At 44.0% G+C, this 24,626-nt stretch overlaps 1 protein-coding gene across 1 annotated transcript; it reads right to left on the reverse strand.

Moving 5' to 3' along the window:
• Positions 1-44: 44 nt before the first annotated feature.
• On the reverse strand, positions 45-24,626 carry AMFR (autocrine motility factor receptor). Its single transcript, XM_025044642.1, has 13 exons — positions 24,475-24,626; positions 20,511-20,675; positions 19,041-19,193; positions 15,970-16,010; positions 15,673-15,805; positions 14,080-14,213; positions 13,047-13,157; positions 12,264-12,454; positions 10,346-10,449; positions 5,255-5,389; positions 3,545-3,628; positions 2,292-2,476; positions 45-1,485 (listed from the first exon to the last, which is right to left on the reverse strand). The coding sequence occupies exons 1-13, from the start codon at positions 24,535-24,537 to the stop codon at positions 1,338-1,340; spliced, it is 1,647 nt and encodes a 548-aa protein (XP_024900410.1). The 5' UTR covers positions 24,538-24,626; the 3' UTR covers positions 45-1,337.

The following is a 24,626-nucleotide window of genomic DNA, read 5'->3' on the forward strand; positions in this document are numbered from 1 at the left end:
AACGAAACACATTTAAAAAAAAAATCACAAATTTACTAACAGCATTTCAAGGTAAGGCTTTTGAAAGATTTATTGAAATAAATTATCTTGGCCTAAACATTTACTCGTCACTCTTTTTTCAATTACTTTCCAACATTCTAAAAACTTTCAGTTATGTAAAATACATTTAACTTTGCCAATAATTTTAGATAATACTGGATTCTCCCCAAAAGGACTACCAAAAAACTATGCTTTCCAACTTTAAAAAAAAATCCGATAGGACATAAAACTGAACTATGTAACCTATGACTGCGTGTTTCAAATCCTTAAAGTTAAATGTGTGAAGAATTTGAAAAGGGCCAGGACCTGGGTCAGCTCCAGGGCAGGTGGGCTCAACATCTCACCTTTCTACGTTTAGTTAAACCAACGGGAACAAAGTTACGAAAATGAAGGGCTCCATGGGAAGAACGATACAAAAGGTAACTTTCGTTTCTTCAATGAAGCCCTCCAAAATTTCCTCTCCCATCCTGTAAGGCCCACATTTTCTCCAAGGACTAAACCCGCAGCCTTTGGCATCGCCTAATTTACTTGACCGAGGAATTCAAACCATAAACCAAAGCTTGCTGCTCAACCCTTTCAGAGCTGACCTTCCCCGTGTCCGGGGGGCTATGAAATGCGGAAAGGACACACGGCGTACACTGGTGAGCTGCAGGAGCACCGGCATTAACGGAAATAAAGCCAGCTTTGACTAGGGCTCAGAAAGGAAGTCCTGGATGTACTGGGACACCATGGGTCACCTGCTCCCACTTCACAGCTCTGGGTGCTCCAGGTATCAAACCACGTGCTGTTTTCCCAAGCGGCCCTGCGGCCCGGCCCGTGCGCCCAGCCTTCTCGCTAACAGCAGTTTGACAAAAGCAGCTTTCCAGTGCCCGGAGCCAGGCTCCCGCTGCGCCGCTGCCGCTGCCCTCCCTGAAGCCCCCACCCCCACACGCTGCCGCCAGATTTGGAGCTAAGACACCAGCATTTCTTGTGACTTATGTATAAAGCAGCAACCAAAGCTGCTGGCTTCGGGGTCTCCGGCTGCCCACTTCCTCGTGATCTTCCCCCAGCCCTAAGACCAGAAGTGTTCATGCCTAGAGTTAAAATGTGCAGTGTTTCTAAAGGGAAAAGAAATGTCACATAGAAAGTATTACAAAAAAGGATTAAATTTGTCAGCTGTCCAAACACTATTAAGACCACATGCTTTATACAGCGGCAATGCAGTCAAGCCCACTTCTTCGAACAGCAGGCGGAACTGGGGACAGGCCTCTTCCGGTGGGCACACTGCTCAGGAGGTGGCTGCGGACGGCCAGGAAGCGCTAGGAGGTCTGCTGCTTCTGAAGTCTCCGCTCGGCAGCCGCAGCCAGCATCCTTCGACGCAGGGTCACGGGGTCAGAGGTCGTGCCTTCTGAGGGTAGGCAGCTCTCTGAGGCTGAGTCATCTTCAGAACTTCTGTTCAAGAAACGCCTTGAACAAAAAGAACAAAGGGTTTGCGTGAGAGATAAGGGAAGCTCTGGAATACATACATACAGAAGCATAAGGTATCCGTTTATTTTTAATGCCCCGCTTCATGGCACCTTCATAAAGTTGTCACTCGGCGCCATCCCAGGAAAGACACTCACCCCTGAACAGAGGAGCAAACTCAGCTATTGAGCCCCTCCCTCTCTCATGGGTCCCTCCGCCCCCCCGCCACCCCCCACCCCACACACACACACACACGAGTCTCCACTCAGAAGCCCTGCCTGCCCGACATGATACTGGCCCTGTCTCCAGGAGTTTAAATAAAAAGCACCAGCCCACCCTCAGAAACACTCCAGGCTCCAACTGCAACCGACCAATGACAAGTGTGGCACACAGGTGTGCGGGCTGCAAGGCGAAGTGGCCAAGAAGGAGGGCCTGGGAGCTGGACACCAAGGCAGCGCTAACCTCTCTAGGCCTGTTTGGTCAGCGTTAAGTCTGTCAAACGGGCAGAATTACAGCGCTCTCTTAGAGGTGTCGAGAGAATTCGAACAATTAATATAAAGGGCTTAGAACTGTGGCATGAGTGTGCTGTCGAGCAGGCGTGGCTGAGGATGTCCACAGGAGACGGTGACAGCACCGGCCGTGGGAAGTTACCAGTTGGGCGTGGTTTAACCAGATCCTCTGGTTTTTCAAGAAAGGTATGAAATCTGAATTTTTAGGTGAGCTGAAGTGGTTTTTCAACATTGGCATCTGTTTAAAAGACATGACAAGGGCCTTCTGGGGCGCCCGCCGGCCGGGGTGGAAGCACCTACTTGCGGGCTTGCTGCAGGAGGTCGTCCTTCCGCTGGACGAGCATGCGCTGTCTCTCGTCGGCAGACTTGGAGAAGCGGCTGCCCCGCGCCTCGAAGTCTTCCCCCTCGCTGGGCTCTGCCTCCACCTCGCTCAAGTCCAGCGCCTCCTCCAGCTGAGGACTGATGTCCAGAGGCATATGCTCGGTCTGGACACCAAGGAAGCAAAGGGCCATGTGAGCACAGGCTGTCCTCCTAAGCTGATTCCCCGCCTGGCCACAGTGACCCACTCAGTGCTGTCCCAGACCCAAAGGGAGGCCTGCTGCCAGGAGCACACGTGCGAAGGCAGAAGCGGGTCCTGGTGGGGAAACGGGGCTGTGTACCGCTAAGAACAGAACCTAGACAGTCAGTGTTAGTAAATGATCATCAGCACTAGGAAAAACACAAGCACCGCGAGACTGCACTCTTGGAAAATAATACGGTTAGTTAACTGCTAGTTTGCATTCTGGCAATTTTCTACTTGCTCTAAAATTTAAACACGTCTTACCACACTTATTGCATAAATTTTATGCCCTCACCTGACTCTGAAAACGGGGTCAAGCAGGTTACAAGGCTAAATTCTAAGGATCTTCGTGTAACAGGATATGAAAACGGGATTCTTTTGGTTTTGGCTGAAGGCCAGGACAAGGCTCAATGCCCCCCATGCTTAGGCAGGTGTCTGACCACCGATGCTCACGCTACCACACACAGATCCAGGCCGGCCGACATCAGCACAGCCGCCCGCCTCTAGGCAACGACAAAGCTGAGGCAGAAAAGGCTGAGAGAGGCCTGTTTTTAAGAGTTCCTGATGTGTGGCACTTTTCTGTCAACCCCCGGGCCCCCCTGTGCCACCACCTCTCCCTGACTTCAGCAAAGTAAGGGGACTTCAAGAGAAGGGTGCATGAGCTCTTTCCGTGTGGCACTTTTCTGTCACCACCCGGGCCACCACCTCTCCTTGACTTCAGCAAAGCAAGGGGACTTCAAGAGAAGGGTGCATGAGCTCTTTCTCCTTCGGTCCTGAAGACAGTCCCCATGGGGTGGACTGCAGGCCCTGGGTGGGATTCAGGCCACACCACGGGCACAGCTTGGTGTGTCGACCTTAAATATTGAGGCTGGTATGGCACGCGGCCCTCTTCGACACTCTGTCCTACGTGCAACGAACGTTAGAGGCGGGACTGAAAACCCCTATGGGTACCACACTCCCCGAGCCCACACACTCCCTCGTGTGCAGACCTCACCTGAGCAGAAGCTTCTCCGTCGTCCTGCTCGCCGTTTGGCCTTTCCACAGGACTGTTCGGTGAAGGCCTGACGCTATCTGATCGCTGAAAGAGAAGCAGTACCAGTCAGTGGGAGCCGAACCAAACCTAAACACAGGGACAGGGAACTCCCAGCGGGCAGAGGGAGCTGGTCCCCACCACGGCCCGAGCTTCCAGAGCCCACAGCCCCAAAGGGCAATGCTACTAAGACTGAAGACTGGACAAAGGCGCCCGAGGCATAAGCCTGAGAAGACTCCGCTGGCTCCACACTTAGTTCCCCTTTCAGTGATGGCACGTGCGCAACGACAAAGTGACAACGGCAGATAACACCGGCGCTTTGCGGACAACCCGACACGATCACCTCGCGTGTCGTCTCCACATCCTGTGAAGTAGGTGCTGCTGTTCCTCAATTTTTTAGCCCGTCTGAGACCTTGGCCAAAGCTGCAGCCACTTGGGCCCTTGCAAGCCCTTATCCCTGTAGGTCTTGGTCCGCAGTGCTGGCTGGCCAGTGTCCACATTTCATTGCCTAAGGACTCGCTCTGGCTGCACGAGGTAACTCTGCCCCTAAAAGCAGCCCTCCACCAGCGATTTATGGGAACTATCAACAGACACCCCGCTGAGGGACAATGCATTCCACGCCGGATCGCGGAGGCCCACAGTGGGACCCAGCTCTAGTCACCCCAACTGTCACCTGCTGGATAACAAAGCCTTTACTGGCCGCCTTCCCTTCTCCATCTCACAGCCCCGTGGCTGCCAGTGTTTCCTGGAACGCTTCCCAAATCAACTACTGCCATGTGAATCCTTGTCTCAGGGTCTGCTGCCGAGGAAGTCCAGGGCCAACAGCAAGGTCAAACAGGTCAGGGCTGGCGAGCCATGGCTAATATCCCAGCCCACCTGACTCCAAAGTCCAGACTATTCCCTCTTCAAAGATCCTCAAGTTTTAGGGTTTTAATATATTCTGTGTTTTTATACGCTGAAGCTGAATAACTTCTTAGTAGGTGATTCCCTGGTCCTGCCAGAGAGTTTGTCTTTAAAATGTTAATACATCTAGTACCCATCACAGAGGTTACATATGATGGGCAGGGAAACCTGACCTTTTAAAAGAAGTCAAAAGTGCAAGCCTCACAAAGCTATTATACCTAATGGAGAACCACACCAACGTGTAAAGCCAGCCAGGGACATGTGACACTATCTCCTGGAGCTGGGGGTTGGCAAACTATAGCCCAGGAGCCAAATTCTCCCTCCATCCACTTTTACGACTCATGCTTTCCTGGAACACAGGTGTGTCATTTACACATTGTCCACAGCTGCTTTTGTGCTCTGACAGCAGAGGTAAGATGTCAAAACAGAGCCTGTTAGGCTTAGAAAGCTAAAGCATTGCTATTGGCCCTTTACAGAAAAAGGCTGCCAATCCTTGTCCAAAAGGAACCAACGCTATAACCTCCTGGACTGGCGGGGGGCTGGTTTGCAGTGTGTGTCGGGATAAAAAATGACCCAAGTACATCTGTTCTTATCTTAATCCAAGACTCTTTGGTGGGTCTGTTCTCAGTCATAATTTGGAATGCTGGAGAAATTACAAAACCCTTCACCAAATCATAAATAACATTTAGTTCTTAAAGTAACTAAAAAAGTCTAGAGGACTAATTTTTGTGAAGGCGTGATCCATTTGCCATGCTTAAAGCCGCAGCTTACCTGTGTGGGAAAAGGTACTTGAATCCGTCCTTCTAAAATGTTGTCCGTTGTTATTTCGACTGAGCGTGTCAGCTGGAGGTCCTGCAGCACGAGGTGGTAAGGAACCTGGGGAAACATTTCTTGAATCTGATGAGCCTACAGAAACACAAAAATAAAGGCCTCAGCAACGTTCACTCTCAACAGTCACTCAACGAGGTCGTGGTGTACAGCAGGCTCTGGGCACTGAACTTGGCATTCTGCCTTGAGAACACGGATGAGGGGCCACCTGTTTGCAGATCACTAGCAAACTACACTCTCTTTAATATTTTTCCAGGATGCCTAATAGATAACTTGAGACAACATCAATTTCAAATAATAATATTTCAAATAATAATAAAAAGAGCACAGAAACCCAGCTGGATCCCAAAACAGGCTCAACTAGAATCTTCTAGTTTTTTAAAAGGACAAGCTTAGTATAACTCAGGTAAAAACGTGTTCTCTTTAAAGACATAATTTTGAAAAGAAACAAACTTCTGATATACATCACATGGATGAAGTTCAAATGCATTATGTTACATGAACGAAGCCCCACTCAAAAGGCAATGCGTGAAGAGTTCCATTTATATGACATTCTGGAACAGGCGAAATTACAGGAACAGAAAACGGGCCAGTGGCTGCCAGAGGCTGGGGCACGGGGACAGCCATCACGAAGGGCTCGACGCAACGCGAGGGGAGGGGAGATGGAACTGGTCTCTGTCTTGGTTCTGGCGGGGGTCACACAACTGCATGAATCTGACAAAACTCAGAGCTGGATACTAAAAAGGGTGAATATATGCAAATTATACCTCGATTTGAAAAAGACCATAAAGAATGTGAACTCCCAGCACTGCTCTGGGCTGTCGCTCCAAACTGGACGTCGGAGATGCCACGGAGCCCCCGGGGGCAGGCGCAGGTCCCAGCACACGTGAGCACCGCGCTTTCATCAGAGAGGCTCCGAGTGTTTCCACATACATATATTTATTTCATAGAGCTTACGTACAAGGTTTTATTTGTGGATAAGTCCCAATGATCAAAAGAAAAAATAAAAAGGAGGAAAAACTGAATTGCTTTAGGGGCACAATAAAGTCTACTGTTGGGGTAGTGGCTCCCAAGGAATGTGTCACTGTCACGGGACAGCGAGGAGGATGAGCCTCACTGTCAGGGCCCCGAGTGAAAAGACCAGGCTGGAACCCGCAGGAAGCTCTGCTCAGTCACCGCTGGGGTGGGGGAGGCCGGACGGGCGGCACGCGGCAGAAGGACCTGGGGTCCCCTGGGTGCCGGGGTCCCCTTATTGTTTATATCGATGTGAGCCGACCATTTCTTCCCAGGTCCATGAGAACCTCGACAATCGGTCTCTATTCTTAAACAGCTTCCCCTCACTTCCCAAATGAAAAAACGCCCGAGATTCATTTCACTAGACCAAAGCTTTTCTTTCAGAAAATCCAGCAAGTTAAATATTGGATCTTTATTAAAAAAAGGTATGGTTCTAGAGAATTCGCTGTGCTAAAAACAGGCTGTTCCAATCCGTCGCAGAACTGGAGGAAGAGCATCAGGGCCTACCTGAGAATTCTAAACACACTGATTCCAAGAACATAATTCTTATTCCTACGAGGGTCACGTGCCCATGAATTCTGATTTTTTTAAGGAGGCAGGTGAGGAGAGTCGCCTGCAGAGCTTCAAAAGCTGCCTGACCCCAAGGTACCCCTGCGGAACCTGACAAGAGCCAGTCAGTCGCCACATTGGGCTACAGACCATCTATGCCATCATGATGTCACTCACTCTGCAGATGCCCTGGCTGAGGGCTTCACTGAGAAAGTGGGGGCCAGCAGGCAGGCGGGCCTTTTGTTCTTTATTGTGGTCAAAAACATAAAATTTACCATCTTAACCATTGTTTAGTGTACAAGAGTGTTAACTATTACACGTTACTGTTCAACAGCTCTCTAGAATTTTTTCATTTTGCAAAACTGAAACTCTATACCCATTAAACACTCACTCCCCATTCACCCCTACCCCTGGCAGCCACCAGTCTACTTTCTGTTGGTAAGAGTCTGACTAATCTCTATACCTCATGTAAGGGGAATCATGCAGTATATTTTTGTAACTCACTTATTTCATCTAGCATACCGTCTTCGAGGGGGTCCTGGAACCCCCTTATTGTAGTATGTGACAATACTTCTTTTTTTAATGGCTGAATATTCCATTGTATGTATATACTACATTTTTTAGCATTTTATTTTATTATTAGTTTCGAGTACACAGTATATTGGCTAGACATTTATATAGTTTATGAAATGATCCCCCTAGTTGCTCTTTCTCTCCTCTGGCTCTCCACCCAGCCATGACATTACTGCTGACTGCACGCCCTACGCCGTGCTCCCCACCCCATGATCGTCTATCGACTACTGATTTGCACTTCTTTAACCCTTCACCCCTTCTCCCAACCCACTCCTCTCTGGCTGTCACCAGATTGTCCTCTGTATTTGTGGGTCTGTTTTCTATTAGTTTGTTCCTTTTGTTTCATAGACTCTCCATATAAATGAAATCATATGGTATTTATCTTTCTCTGTCTGACTTATTTCGCTCATCCTAATAACCTCTAGGTCCATCCATGCCGTTGCAAATGACAGGATTTCATTTTTTACGGCCGAGTAATATTCCACTGCACGTATGAACCATAACTGCTTTATCCAATCATCTGCTGATGGACATCTAAGCTGCTTCCACCTCCTGGTTATAATGAGCCATGCCTTCTTTTTAAACCAAATCTCAAAAACATGCAGCTACCTCCGCCCCACCTCCTAATACAGGGGGAATGGCTCTCCGCTGCCCTGGCTCCCACTCCGCCCTCCACCTCAGTCTGCTCTTTCGGTGAATTCTGTTTGTTCTGTGCCACTGATCTCCCCACTCTAGTGATCACTCCTATTCACGCACCAAGCAAAAGACTCGTGAGTGCTCAGAAAGACTCGTGAGTGCTCAGAAGAGAAGGCAGGGTCTTGAAGAAGTTCACAGAACAGCAGCTGAACGTGAAAGCAACCCTGTCCATCAGCTCCACCCGCTCTTCAATCCACCACAATCTACTGTTCAACTCCTCAGGCCACAGAAACTGCCGCTTCTCCTCCAGCTCATCAGCCACCTTCCTCTGCCAAGTCCAACACGCGTTCCTCCGACCTCGCCTTCTGAGACTTTCTACACGCATGACTCGCTACCTTCTCCTGGTTCTTTCCTTTTCCATCACCATTATGGCTCCTGTCTCTCCGCCAGACCTCGACCCAAGCCCTCTTCTCTTTGAGAGCTACATTCTTGTCCTAGAAAATCCAGTCCCCTGCTTTGCATATCACCCAATGACTTAAAACTCCCCAAAGTGCAGCTCCAGACTGACCTCTTCGCCGAGGTCCAGCACCACCTGCCTGACGCCTCTATTGATGTCTGCCAACTTCCCAGCCAAACGCGGTGCCGAGTCTGTGTCTCCAGGCCCGTTTCTCCCGCCGCTTGCCTCTCTCAGTACATGGCACTCGCACCCACGGCGGCTCCACTAAAGGCCAACACGTCAGCTCTGGCTCCTGCACTTCGCTCGGCCCCCGCGGCCCCACATCCGAATCAGAACACCGGCAAGTCCCGTCGGTCCATCTCCCAAGACACCTGAAGCCTGCCACCGCTTTCCATCTTCACTACACACGCCCCGGTCCAAGCCACATTTCCTTTGGCCTGAACTACTGCGACGGCCTCCTAACTGGTCTCGCTGCCTCCATTTTTGCCCCTCGATAATTTGTTCTCCTCTCAAAAGCAAACTCATTCCTGTCAGTCCCTGGGGCGGGGGACCCCTGATTGGCCTCCTAACACTTTCATGATAAAATCTAAACCGTACTATGGCCTACATATCCCCGCACGACCTGGCTCTACAATCTCAATTCATGTCACAATCTTGGTCCCCGACTTGCTGGGCTCCAGCCGCCATGATCTGTTTCCAGAATTTTCTCACTTCATGGCCTTTGTACCTGTTTCCACTGCTTCCTTCCCGCAATGTGCCTCCTCCTCTTCCTTCGTGTCTCAGTTTAAGTATCCCCTCGGAGAGAACTTCCCTGAATATCTCCTCTAAGCCAGCCTTTGCTCACCCCCACATCACCCGCCTCACTGCCTTCAGAGCACTCATCGCCATCAGCAATGACCTCATCTGTTTGTGTTTATACTGTCTCCCCAACTAGAATTTACACATCTTGAGAACAGGGCACATGTCTACCTTGTTCACATGGCAGGTGCAGTGTAATTTGTAATCTGTAGAGGTGTCATGCAGGTGGTTCTGGACCTCGGTAAAGAGGTCAGTCTGGAGCTGCATAGCAGCTGTCACGGCAACAGGCCTCCAGTACAACTTTGCTGAATAAATGCACTAAGGTTAATGGACGAATGAACAAATGACCAATGACCTTTGGAAATCCTGGCCAGGATCACCCAGGTCAGCCAAAGGCCCCATTCAAGCAGGACTAAGTTTATTATCACAATGAACACTAAATTTCAACAATGGTGAAACGTGTTTCTCCAACACTATAAAATAAAAATGCACACCATAAGACGAAGCTTAAGAAAAATACTTCGAAGAATCTTGAAGTAATTTAATAATATCCTTAAACCGACAGCATGCCTCAATATCTCAAAATACACATATTTATTTATTTGGGGACAGGAGGGGTCAGGGGTCAAAAACACACAATCGGTAGCCTAACACAAGTTTGATAAAAAGGCACGTCATTCACTCCAGTCAACAATTTCCCCGATATATTTGGCTAAAATCAAGGAGAGTCAAGATTGGCCTAGATCACAACCAAGTGAACCTAGCAGTGCTCAGGAAAGGTTAGATTATCTGCCACACCAGTAAAACAAAAGCTGGTTTTCAAACCAGTTTCAAATTTAAAATACAGGACTTTAAATGATCCCAGTGAATAAATAAAATGCCCCCCAGGACCCTGCCGTTCTGCCAAAGTGGAGTAGGACCAACAGGGTCGTGCACACCGCACACACCTTTCCGGTTTGCCTTCCCCACTGGTTACTGACCCTCCTGAAGCAGTCAGCGAGCCTTACCATTGCATTAAGCTGGGAGTTGCTTGCCTGCGTGATGCCCAGAATGTTGGTGGTGTGCATCACTTCAACTGAAAAACTCGGCAGCCAACTTGCAATCCGGGACCCTAAAACAAACGAGAACCCAGCACAAGTTTTAGAGGCCTCTTTCCCCATGTCCTCTACGGTAGAGCTGGCCACTCAACGATGCCAGCTGGTATTCACTGAGGGCTTACTTTATGCCAGGCCTTTTGGACCAAGGGTTTCACGTGGATTAGCTCACTTAATCCACATTAAAAGCCTATATAGTTCCATTTAGTATTAATTCTCATTTTACTCCTCTCAGAGATTTGACTCTAGCCCCCTTGGTCTTTGGTCCCCAAGGCACTCAGAAGTTAGGTAACAGGCCCGAGATCACATAATTTCATTATGATGCCAGGACATGAAGGCAGATAGTGAGGTTCCGGAACATGAGCATTCGGCTTTCCTGCTTTCCAGTGGCCCTAGCCGCACACAGCTTCCGTTCTCTCTCTCGGCCCAGGGTGTAAGGAAGCTTTTCACGGCTCTAAAGCTGCTACAGCAGATGAGTTTTTGCCCCATTTTCACACTGCGCTTAAATACTACTCATCTGCAGATACTATTTTCATGAAGTATTTTCTCCTTAATAATACGATTTAAAGGCCTTGGTTGTTTGAATCAAAATCTGTCTCAAGGAGTTCTATGACACAGGCCTGTGGACTACGGGCAGCAGGACTCTGCTGCTTCTGCTATTTCCCTAGGAGAAAGGGATCCTGAGATGTATGCCGCCCGAGTATCGGCTGTAAAACAACGTAGTATCAAGCCGCACATTTCGGGGTCATTTTTTTTTCCTTCACAAAAAATGATGAGGCGTGAAATATAAAAACAAGTTAAACGGCTGTCTCGAAGGTCCTGCCCCATAAAATGTGCTTGTTAAAAAAATGATACACTTATTGCATGCACTTACTAGGGAGAAAGAAAGTTGACTTTTCTCTTTTGACCAAGTTTTTAGTAATAATTCATAAAATAATAGATTGTAGAGACAGGACCCATGTCCAAGATCTGCTAGTATACTTCAGAAGTCTCATCCGGTAGAGGTCTTAGTTAACAGCCACCAAAGCAGCCCCCTCTCAGCCCCTCCAGCAGCCCCAGCCCAGCCGGCTGAGCGGCCTGCATCATTATCTTCTGGGAGACCTGGCTCTGCCCCCGCTGGTCCTTTCTGTCAGGACTTTCGGCACCGTGCCACCACTCCCGCCACGCTCCACCCCTGGGAACTCAAACCGGAGATGGGAACAGCACTCCTCCTAACAGAATGCCAAGGATACCTGTTTTACAGCAAGAAACATGAGCTCCTAGACTTCAGTCGTGCTGGAACTGATGAAATTCAACAGCAGCACAACGTATATGAATTAAGGAAGATCAATCAGCTCCTGACACGGTGCCCATGGCCTTAGGATTTTTAAATGTGGTTTTTATTCCAACTGCTCTCACCAATGCTGGGAGGCAGGATATTCATATTTATGGGCATAAAAGCAGGGTTCCGACTCTGATTCTGCTTCTGACACTCACTGGAAAGGCTGTGCAATGACCCTTCATTATAAATGCTTAAGTACTACACCAATGCAATAAAAATGATTACCAACAGTTAACTATTAAACTGATCAAGTGTGCGCCTTTCAAGCATGGTTGATTCCATTTCACCACCTCCTTCCCCCTGCCCCTGGCTCCATCCATGTTCACACAGAATCTAGCAAAATGCCTGGTACAGAATCACCTCTCAGTGCTATCGATACCCACTCAACACTTTCAACTAAAACTGAAATATGACATTGAACTGGCCTGCGTGGGGCGAATTATATTTAAACAGCATGCCCTTAGGGTAGAGAGCCCCTTGGTACGGGTTTAGAGGCTGAAACCAACTAACCATCGAAGTGGAAGAAGTGATTGTGCTGGTTCAAGCGCGGTCTGCCTTCAGCTGCGGCCACAGGAACCAGATTCTCGTCCAAGTTCTCTCCTGGATGGTCTTCCCTGACGCGATTATTGTCAGCGATATTAAGAGACATTCTGCATGTTGGACAGGAGGTGTCTTGTTCCAGCCAGGAACGAAGACAGGAGCTACCAAAAAAAATTGACCACAGCATATTTTGTGAGAATCCACCAGAAGTACTCTGAATGTACCAAATGTGTTGTAATTTCGTTTTCTCTTTACCACTAGTGAGATTTAAATACTGGGAGACATTTGTTGACATTACCTCTTTGCCCTACTTCACTCTGATATAATTTCTAGTATGTTCTGAGCATTAGAATAATTTCCAGTATGTTTTGAGCATTAATTTGTTAACATACGCAGTCATCTACCACGCTCCTGGTCATGACCCTTCCTCACTATGATTTTGTCGTGTGGCTCACCATCTTCCTTTCCAACTCTGACTACCTGAAAATCCACGCGGCCGAATCATCCAAAAGTGCTGGCCTGTCATGGCTTTGAATCCTCTACTCCAATGGCCTGTCCTCTCAGTCTATTTTAGCTACCAACTAACACTGTCATAGCGCCAGCCTTCTCTTCAAAATTCTGACGAGCCCCACGCCCAGTCTGAGGCAGTGTCCCCTCTCCTCTGCTAGGATTAGTCTTGAGTCCAGTTACAGAAAGCATCCACATGCCCCAGACAGAACACCAGTCCCACGTGGCCCTGCCCGAATCTCCTACTTGTGAAAAAGATGTCCACAGGGCAGTTTCCTTGCAGCCTGCATGGAGTCCCAGCAGATGGCACAGTCGTCATTGTTGACAGCCAGCTCCTCTGGAGTTGCAACTGCAAACCTGTTAAAAACAAAACGCACCCGGCAGGAATCAGTTCCAAAACACACACTGAGCAGCACCTTATAGACTTCGCCTTTTTAACAGCAGTTACAGAAGAATTCAGTACAAAAGAACTCAGTAAAAAATTTCCAACCCTTAAAACAGTACTTCTGCTTTCTCTTCACAGCACATCGAAGAACAAGTAAGGAACTTAAACACAGAAACTAACTGTCTTAACAATGACTCCCTGTTAGTGACAATTTGCGGGAACATTTCTGGGCAAATCAGAGGAGTTGAGACCCCCAGAGAACCAAACGGTCCCCTTGGACACAAAAATGACATCCATTAATCTCATGCTTTTAGGCTTGATTTAGCCTCAGGTGGGCAAGTGAGTGCCTCCTTCAATGAGGTTGAATGTGTGTGTGTGTGTGTGTGTGTGTGTGTGTGTGTGTGTGTGTGTGTGTGTGTGTGTGTGTGTGTGTGTGTGTGAAAACATGCATGCATAAGGAATAAGTGGAACCCACTTTCATAAAATAAAGAGGGCATATGTCCAAGGAAGCTTCCATTTAATAATAATGATGATTAAAATAATGGCGTGATGAGAAGCACCTAATATTTACTGAGCACATACTACACAGCCAGTACTAGGGCGTTTGAAGCACACTACATACATCCCTCCGCCGAATCCTCCCAACAGTCCCAGGAAGGAGGTTCTACTGCCCTCCTGAGAGATGACGCGACCGGACCATGAGGAGTTACATGAATTACCTGAACACACAGCAACCAAGTGGGAGTTCGTGCCCAGGCAAACTGGCTCCAGAACCTATACTCTTCATCATTCTGCTACCGGTTTACAAAAGCTAGTTCTTATACAGTCCAGACCCAACAGTATTAAACATCTAAACTGAGTACACCTGGGCTACGTCGACCTGTGCTCACTCACCTCGCTTCCATGTTCCCAACGACACGCAAGTAGTTCTTGTGCCGGCGGATTCGACGCTGGACCTCGTGAAACAGGTAGCGCAGCTGCATGAAGATGACCAAGCTGGCCATGGACAACCAGATGTTGCCAAATAACTTAACGAGAGGGAAATAAAATACACAGTAAAAATGCACGTGAACTCACTGGTGCTGACGGTGAAGTGGGAACAGAAGCTCTTAATTGCCGGTGAAGGGGAACTGGCATGATCTTCCAGAAGCAAATGCATATTTATCTCACTACCCTAAACAACGTCCATGCTCTCTGGCCTCATCACTCCCTCACCAGCGACCTTTCCTGAGGAACTAATTGGAAATCTGAAAGCTTCATGCAAAAAGATGTCCACCCACACAATTATATATTAAAAAAGAAAATGAACAAAATGCCCAGTAGGGAAATAGGTTGTAAACTCATGTACACAATACTGTATAGTCTTTAATTATATTTATTATAAAATATAATTACATATTAATATATTTTATGTATAACATTTTTGAAGATTAATTACACGGGAAAGAATACTTCCCGTGGAAAAAAGCAGGCTAAAAATACCTTAAGAAAAATGATATGTGATAAAAAATTATGTACAGATGTGATTTTGCAAACAACTGAATACAATCTAAACACCCCATTATGGGGGTTGGTTAATTACATCATCATATATGATGGAATTTTTATTTTGAGTGCATTAAAATGGTTTAGAAGAATTATTATTAGCATAAGAAAATTTCATAATTAGCTAAAAAAAAACCCTAAACTATATGTCCAAAATATGATCTCCATTTATGAATGTATGTATTTGAAAATACAAAGAAGCAGTGAATACAACAAAATGTTAACAGTGATCTCTAGGATTTTGGTGGAGGGACTTTTTTCCTTATTTTTTTAACAACAGCTATACATAGTTTTTGTAAGTATGTTTTCAAAGTTACTTTCAAAAGTAAACTTAGAAATGTGTTGTGTCTAACCCAGTACTTTCTAAATGCTACTTTAATAGGCTTATAATTTAAATAGACTGCCCATCAAATATGTTCTCAACATTATTAGATCATTGGAGTGCTAACCAATGAGAAGCTGTTCGACACTATCATTTTGTGCACACCGAAATAAAATGTAGACAATGAAGGAGGAGGAATTAAACATGAAGACTTTGTTTTTAATCGCAAAGATAGAAAATTTATGAATCCATGAAGTAGCCAACACTGCAAGATTCCCCATTACCACCTACAAAGTAACTAAGTGCTAAATATTAGAAGCCACAGAAGCTATGGGGAGAGGGAGGAATCCCCTCGACTTCACGCTGAAAGAATTATCTACTCCCTTGGCCGGCAGAGTTAACTAAGTCACCTAGGAGATTCAGCAAACTCCTCCTGAGCTGGGCACCAACCAAAGTGGTTCCAGGACACTGCTTTATGTCCAGTGGCAAAAGGGGGAGGGGCGCAGCGGCATTCATTTTTTTATGGTCTTGAAGTGGTTCATCCACAGATGTTTCATTTGTTAATGTACTGACCAGGGTTCCTGATTCTGAAAAACTTCACTCCTTCTGCGGAAACTTACCAACATGTGAATATGATGCATGAGGTCCAGGGATAAGAGAGTGAGCTCCATGACAAAGTCTGTGTAATAGACGTATGTTCCCTTTCCTTCCCATGTCCCTTCATGGTTGAGGTCCCAAAGATGTATTACATATCTGTAGTGGATAGAGAAAAATCATCTTAATAATTTAATGTTACAAGTGAATTTGGTTTAAACCTGATATAGGATAGTCACATTTTTATATATTTTATACATGTTATATCTTAAAATTAACTGTATGAGTAAACCTCAGTCACCTCCCTCCAAACGTCTACTCACCGTAAAATCACGTGAGCAGTCCTCACTGTCACAAGAAGAGACTGTAAAAAAAAAAAAGAGAGATTTTTTTCTTTGTAATAAAGCTTAGGATTCCTCAGGCCAAAGATACTTTTACAGAATGATAAAAGGCAAATATTTTTCAGTTCGATTAAAAAGCAGGTTGTTCACTGACCCTATACACAAAGTGTGGTTTAGGGGTGTGGGGTGTAGGGGAATTAGATGAAGGTGGCCCAAAGGTGCAAACTTCCAGCTGTAAGATATTAAGTCTTAGGAATGTCTTGTACAGCCTGGTGACTAGAGTTGACACTGCTAGATGGTATATATGAACACTGCTAAGAGAGTGGACCCTAAAGTTCTCATCATTTTATTCTTTTCCGTTACAATAAGAGATGATGGATGCTAATGAAACCTATCATGGTCATCACTTCACAGCATATGTCTATCAAGTCATTATGCTGCAGCTCACCTGAAACTTATACAGTGCCGTATGTCAATTACATCTCAATAAAACCAAAAGAGAAAGAAGGCAAGTCGTTCAAGTTAACCAACCATTTTATTTCAAATGCTTCAACTTTAAATAAACTGCCCATCAAATATGTTCTCAACTGTCCATGGAATATTTTCATGATCTAAAAACTCAACTTTTATTAAGTCCTTTTCTATTAATAGGTTACAATTATACCTGTCCATCTCCTAGGGAAGCCACCTACAATCTGGAGGGTCATTCTAGTAGTGTGACGATCACGTCTATTTTATCCAGCACTCAGTCACCATAACTGATTACCCAAGAGAGTTTTCTGCAATACTTGGTGACCCTATACACAAAGTGTGGTTTAGACACCATTATCCTAGATATGAGTCCTGCTCTCTGCGCATCGCTGTATGTGCCCTCTCTGCCCACACAGAAGAAAAGAGAATGAAGGAACTCAAAAACAAACTAAGGCCCTCATGGTATTTTACATTATGGAAATTGACAAATTTTAAAATTTTTATTTTATTAGTTTCAAGTATACAGTACATTGGTTAGATTTTTATACAGTTTGTAAATGACCCCCCTGATCCCTCTTTCTCTCTGGCCCTCCACCCAGCCATCACAGTGCTGCTGACTGCATTCCCTGTGCCGTGCTCCCCACCCCCTTGACCTTCTATCAACTACTAATCTGTACTTCTATAACCCTTCATCCACCCCTTTCTCCCAGCCCCCCAACCCCCTCCCCTCTGGCCGTCACCGGATTGTCCTCCATATTTGTGTTTTTGATTAGTCCCTTAGATTCCACATATAAGTGAAATCATTCGGTATTTATCTTTCTCTGACTTATTTTACTCAGCATAATAACCTCTAGGTCCATCCACATTGTTGCAAAGGGTAGAATTTCATTCTTTTAATGGCTGAGTAAAATGCCATAATACATATGAATCGTAACTTCTTTACCCAATCGTCTGTTGATGGGCATTTAAGATGCTTCCATATCTTTGCTACTGTAAATTGCACTGCCATGAACACAGGGGTACATAGATCTTTACGAATTGTTTTGGTTTTCTTTGTATAAATACCCAGAAGTACAACTGCTGGGTCAAAAGGTAGATCCATTTTTAATTTTTTGAGAAACCTCTAGATTGTTTTCCATAGTGGCTGTACCAATTTGCATTCCCACTGGTAGTGTATGAGAGTTGCCTTTTTATAGAAACTGATATTAAAAACATTTTCCTCTTAGTCTCCCAGAATAGAACTGTTAAAATTACTTATATTTGAGATTAGGAAACTCCCAGTTATAAATAGAAAATATTTTATCATACGTAGAAAAGAAACACTATGAGTATAAAAATGTAATTTAGCTCAAAACATCAAATCTATAACTTGATAAATAATCAAGAATAAATAGCAATGAACTAAAAAAAAGACATGTCCTACAGTATGACTCGATAGGTATACCTTGTTCAAAGGTTGGCCTAATATCAATTAAAAGTTAGAGAAGCAAAAAAGGAAAACAGTATCATTCAAATGGTGATTTATAATAAAATATATCTAAAACGAATAATTAACAGAAGTCAGTTTGAACAAAGTTTTAAATGGCTTTTTTTCAAGAAGATATAGAGTTGTATACTTTTCACATACAGAAAGTATTCAACTGGGACTGCAAATGTTTTTATTAAGTACTTAAATATTCCTTTTCTAATTTTACTTACACTATTATACTCTGAAATAAACGCTATTAAGCAAAATAAATTTTAACCCTATTGTAACAAATTGTTAATAGTTCAACTTAGTGTTTCTATTAGCTAACTAGCTTCGATATATCTACTATTTCTTTTTTTTTATTAATAATAGCAATTATGGGCAAGATTAAATTATTTTGTCTTTGGCCTGAGGCAAAAAAAGCAAATATAGTCACCGAAAATAAGGACACAAAGAAAATTTGACTTCTAATGAATAAAAACTGGTATTTTCAGAAAGGTTTACAAGTAAATTTCAAAATATACATGAGCATCAAATTATTCTTTCAAAATAATATGGTTTACGTATTATTCTAGAAAATCTTAATTCATGTCATATCTAAAAAACCCATTACAGAGTACTTCTTATTAATCATCACCAATCACTGCTCATATTTTAAGAGGAATATACTTCCTACTTGGAAGTCACTGAACTTAGCTTGTCCCACTTGCCACTTTGGAACCGTAAGTCCCTTCACCCTCTATGCCTGCTTCCCAGTTCAGGAACAGGAATAGTAAAATGAGTCCATATATGTAAAAATGAGTCAATACAGGTAAGGTATTCCAAACAATTCCTAGCATACAGTAAGCACTATTTATTTAAATGATGACAAAAGAATCACTTTTACTTAGGCTATAGCAAGGATTATGTGAAATAACACACATAAAAGCATTCAGTACCAGTGCCCAACACAAAACAAAGGACATAATAAATGCTTGTTTAAAAAAAAAAAAAAAAAAAGACCAAATATCCATCCATCAGTCATTTCGTGGGTGGAAATCTATCAATAATCCTCTAGCTTCCTTGAAAATACTCGAGAATATAATCAGACCAAAAGCTTGTGTTTGCATCTTACCTCCGCAGCCATGAAAGCCAGCGTGTGCATCCCATGGGTGTAGCCGGTGACACAACAGACAACTGCTAATCCACAGCAGGAAAGCAGCATAGCAACCAACAGAGACAGAACTCGACCGTGGCTGCTCATCGGTGTGGTGGGAGAAAAAGAGAGCTGAAACACACACAACAGAAGGGAGTTCGTTCTTCCTCGTGGCAGCGTTCGACTGCGCTGAGAAGCCCAAGGCTAATCTTGACGGCTTTGCTGGGGGATCTGTGCTCAGGTGCGTGGCCAAATGCAAGGCGCAGAAAAGCATCCCATTACCAGATGGCCGAAATTGCCCAAGCAACCTAACTATGAGTATGATCTGCTATAGAGATCTCTATCATTTAATTTACCAACTATAATAATATACATTATATTTTCATCTCACATTCTCAAGGATCCTCCTACCAGTGGGGTTATAAGCCTCTAGAAGCAATTTTCCAAGAGTACATAATTCTCTCTCCTAACATCGACAGGACTCGGGACGCCATCACGTTCTGCTATTTCTTCCTGGATCTTGCTCTGGCCCTCCTCCCCAAAATGCACTTGGAGGGACATTCCTAGTTTGTTTAGGGCTAGATCAACTGAAGCGCAATCCAGGGGCAGATTCACTATGATGGTACGTTAACAGGTTGCAATGAGGGCAACAGCTTGGAAAAGGAGACTTGGAGCTGTAGCTCCTGAGCAGGAAGGTGTGGACAGCAAGCCAGCAGGGGAGGTCAGAAGCTCCCGCTCGTGACCCTGAATGGCGAAAGAGCTATAAGGCTCTGAAACTGAGATGAACTCACACAGAGCTGCACGGGCCACTCATCCGTGACGACTGGGTCAAGAAAGGAGCGAACAAGGCCCTGGAGTGGGTTTCACTGAAGGGCAGACTGAGCTTTATCCAGCATCCACGCGATTAGCTCGGGAGCACTCACAGGTGAGGGTTCACCTGCACGGCTCTGACATGAAGCCAAGAGGCAGAGCTTGTGCCCACACGGAAAAGGACTCACTCTCCAGGGCTGACGGGAACCAAGAGAGCAAATTCAGTTCTTGCCCAGGGTAGAAACAGTGCAAACCATTCAGAAAAAAGACCCAGTGTAAGAGGGGAAGAAATGGAAGGAAGCTAGAACAGAAAACATCAGGAAGAGCCCAGCTTTTATCAAGCATGTACACTGAGGTCTCCTTGTGTTGTGATTCAAACAGTCTGAGTAGGTGAATTGAGCCCACGTGGGCTGCAATCTAATACACTGTTGGGAGGGGGAGGAGACCTCCCTGGGAGACACTGGCCCTGCCTTCCTTGGCTGCTGCACAAAGTCCCTCAAGAAATAGGCAATGAGTGCCTGATCCAGGCCTCCCCTGGAGAGCTACCCCAAACATGCCTATTATGGCTCACTCGCACCGCATGATCCAAACCTGGCAAATGTGAGACAAAGCAAGCAAAGAGCTGGGCTAAAAACTCACATATTCAAATCGGTCCTTGCAGAGCTGAACCATCAGATGTAGAAATACAAGCCCAGCGAACCAGAGGCACCACATGACCACCTCTTCCACTGTCTGGACGTTCAGCACACCAAAAATGAAAATGAACTTGTAGAAAATGAAATTCCAAAACTTGTCTTTCAGGTGCTAAAAAGAAAAATGTTTATAAAGGTGAGTACCATCATACCAAACCCATTTAAGAGAAGTTAACATACCAAAAGCTGACTTCTATGGAGAAAATAATCTATACTCAGCTTTTTAACACTTGTCCATGAGAAAATAGAAGGCAAAGACAAAAATAAGCTCTCTGAAGAACAGAGGTAAGACACCTGGAAAGTAATTTATATACTCTGGATTGTAATCCTCAGTCAGTTATGGAATTCAAGCCATTGAAAGGGAGTGATATTAGTCTAGTACTTGATGTATTAAATAATACATATACTTCCAACACAAAATGAAAAAGAATGGTGAGGGCTAAAACTATCATTTTTAATATGGAGACTCTCTGGATTCTTAAAAAACAGAGATTAGACTTTTTTATAACTTTTAGATTAAAAAATAACATGCTCCTTTTCCAGCCCATAATCAATAATGTATGAAAAAGTATAAAGAACTGTAAAACAAAAATGATGTCTGAACATTCTTATGCATTTTTCTTGTCTTCTTCCTACATGCAAAACATCAATTTTTGTACACTGCTTCATTTCCCTTATCACATCGTAAGAACCTTACCGACATCAGTGAATATTCTCTGAATATACCAGTTTAGAGGTTACAGAAGGACACCGAGACTGTTTTGAATTTTTCACCGTTCAGAAAATGCTGCAACGAGTATCTTGCATGAGTTTCTATTTCTTTGGCATTATCTTTATCAATCAAGGTTACAAATGTTTTTACGGTTACATCTGATATCCGAAGGTGTACAGACATGCACTCCCACAAGCAGTGTGGATCTAGTTCACTGCGCTCTTCCCTGCACTGAGGACTTCCAAGTTTAAAAATCTTTACCATACTAAAAAAAGGGCAATGAGGGGCAGCCAGCCAACAGATGGGAAAATGTACCGTCGCGCCATCTGTAGGAGTGGTGAGACAGGGAGAGGATACGGATGAAAACATGACTTCTGAGTAGTATACTTTTACATAGTTTTACATAGAATTCAAAAAATTTTAACAGAAAAGCACAATTAAATAAAAACTGAAATAACTGAACCGCAATGTGTAACGAATTGGTACATGTCGAAGGGTAAGAGTTATTTTGAGAACTTACACACTGTCCTCTGTACACTCTTTGTACGGTGAATAAAACGAACCAGGCCCAGGAAGCCCTGGTAAATGCCTGTTTCCAAATCCGGGGCAAGGTAAGCACATGGTGAACCTAGCGCACTGCATGCCTGGCTTTGACTCTCTGCTCCACCATCCATTTGCTGTGTGACTCTGGGCAAGTCACTTAACATCCCCATGCTTTGGTTTCCCCAAATATAAAGTGGATCTTTTATTTTTATTTATTTTTAGTGACATAGGTTAACGAAATCCAGTAAGTTTCAGGTGTACGATTTAACAGTAAGGCATATATATATATTGCACTGTTTTCTCTTCCTATAGTTAGATTTCTTTCTGACACCTTTATTTGACCCCTTTTACCTCATCTACCGCCCCTCCTCCTCCCCCATCCCCTACCCACTGGTAACCACTAGTCAATTGTCCATGCCCATGAGTCTCTGTTTGTCCTGTTTGTTACTTTTAGGTTTATATCCCAGGTATAAGTGATATCATGTGGTTTTCAACTCTTTCTGTCTGCCTTATTTTGCTTAGCATGTTTATTTCAAGGTCCATCCATGTTGTTGCAAATGGCAATATTTCATCTCTTCTTATGCTGAATAATATTCCACTGCACATATGTACCACAGCTTCTTTATCCAATCATCTACCGTAGAACACTTCGGTTGCTTCCATGTCCTGGCCACCATGAATGATGCTGCTATGAACATTGGTGTGCAAATTTCTTTGCAGATATGGGTTTTCGAGTCTTTGGGGTAAATACCCAGTAGAGGAACTGCTGGATCATATGGTAGATCACTTCTTAGTTTTTTGAGGAACCTCCATACTGTTTTCCACAGTGGCTGTACCAATTTGCAGTTAAAGTGGGTCTTTTAACAACGACTTTTATCTCACTCAATTGGTGGGGCAACAAATAAGGTAACATATGTTCAGTGCTTAAACAAGTGTCACGGTAGGCATTAAGTGCTAAAAAAAATTCCTTGTTCTAAACCTCCACTTAACAGTTTACTATTTACCCAATTTTAGGTAGTCAACGTCTTTGCCTCTAGCGTTATTCTATTCTTGAACTGTAAGCACTCACAGAGCGAACTCATGTCAATTCTGTTGAGTCCTAACTCAAATGGTGCTTAATAAATGCTACTGGATGACATTAGTCAAAAAATGAGTCATCACAGAACAGCATGAAAACTGTGCCCTATACTGAAAAATCTGAAAGTAACAAAAGTACCCATTATGATTACCTGCAGGTATTATAAAAATCCCTGTGATGCTCCAAGATTGTTTTCTGTAAATTTCAAACTGATATTTAACATTAAAAAAAAAAAAAAAAAGCCATATCTAAGGCCCACTGGTGCCAGCTCAATCCATCGGCAATGAGATGGCTTCTCTGGCCTGACCAATTTCTGGCCCACAGGTCAAAAGTTTTTCTTGAAGAAGGAAAAAAAAGCATCAAAAAGAGCTTGTGTGTCCTACCAAAAAAGTTTATATTCTAGTGATCTCATCCGAGAGACCTCTGGAGTCAGTATTTTGGAGAAAGTGATGATACTAATGAAAAGTTTCTGGGCAAACACAGTCCTGCTCATAACAGCATCCAAGAGTTCAACTACACAGTAGCTCCATTTCAGTTCTAAACTAAGACTTCGGCTGACTTGAGAACAGGAGATTCAAGCTGAAAGGGTGAGGAGTGAAGCCGCTGTACTTTTAATGTAGTTGGTTCCTGTGTCTTATCACTGGGGTAGGACACAGTAAAATACAGTTTTGTTTGTATTTTGCTGTTTGAAAGGCCAGTTCTAAATTCTTATTTTTTAAAAAAACCATTCTATACTCTATCCACTAAAATCCTTGGGCAACTCCCAATCTGTGCAGTATGTGTATGGCATAATTCTTTTTCAAAAGCATGTCCTGCTCACATACACATTCTGAGAATAATGTTCAATCAGACTATCTCGGCTGAAATAAGAGCAAGTCCCCAACTTTCTACTTGTAGAATAAATCCTAATTTACTTTTCTAAAGGAAAAAATTAAAATCTCTCAGTAAATTCCTTTGGAAAAGAATCCATATTCTAAAGAATGATATGTATGATTACTCAAACTGAAACAAATCTACGCTTTTTAAAAAACTATATTCATAACAGTCATGGGGGAAACAGCTATTAAGAACAATATTGGGAGCAGTGAACACACAATGAAATATATATATATGCCTTACTGTTGAATTGTACACCTGAAACTTACTGGATTTCGTTAACCAATGTCACTGTAATAAAAATAAATTAATTTTTTAAAAAAGAAAAGGAACAATATTGGGACAACTTGGCTACACTGAATACGGAACTGTGGATTGCATAAAGTACTTTATCAATGCTGAATTTCCTGATTTTGATCATTATGCTATGGTTATGCAAGCCAATGTCCTTGCTCTTAGGAAATACTGAAGTACTTGGAGGTGAAGGGGTATGATGTTCACAACTTACTCCCAAATACTAGAAAAAAATAAGAAAGGCAAATGTTAAAGCAAATGAGACAAAGTGTTAACTGTGAATCTGCATAAAGTTCTTCACGGCATTTGTGAAACTTTTCTGGAAGCCTGAAATTATATCAACTACAAAATCTAAAAAAAAAATTGTGGTTGCAGGAACCCACCCTGCTGCCTGGACTCTGGACTTACCTGTCTCTCGCTCACTCGAAGAGGGCCAAACACAATACATTGGATTAGCTTAGCCACCAACATCAAAACACAGCAAGCAGTATTTACCAGAACCTGTACACAAACCAAGGAAAGAAAGTTTATTTCCTCCTGTTGAAAAACAAAAGCAGCTC

Source organism: Pteropus alecto, unplaced genomic scaffold (assembly GCF_000325575.1).
Source record: "Pteropus alecto unplaced genomic scaffold, ASM32557v1 scaffold123, whole genome shotgun sequence".
NCBI classification, from domain to species: Eukaryota; Metazoa; Chordata; class Mammalia; order Chiroptera; family Pteropodidae; genus Pteropus; species Pteropus alecto.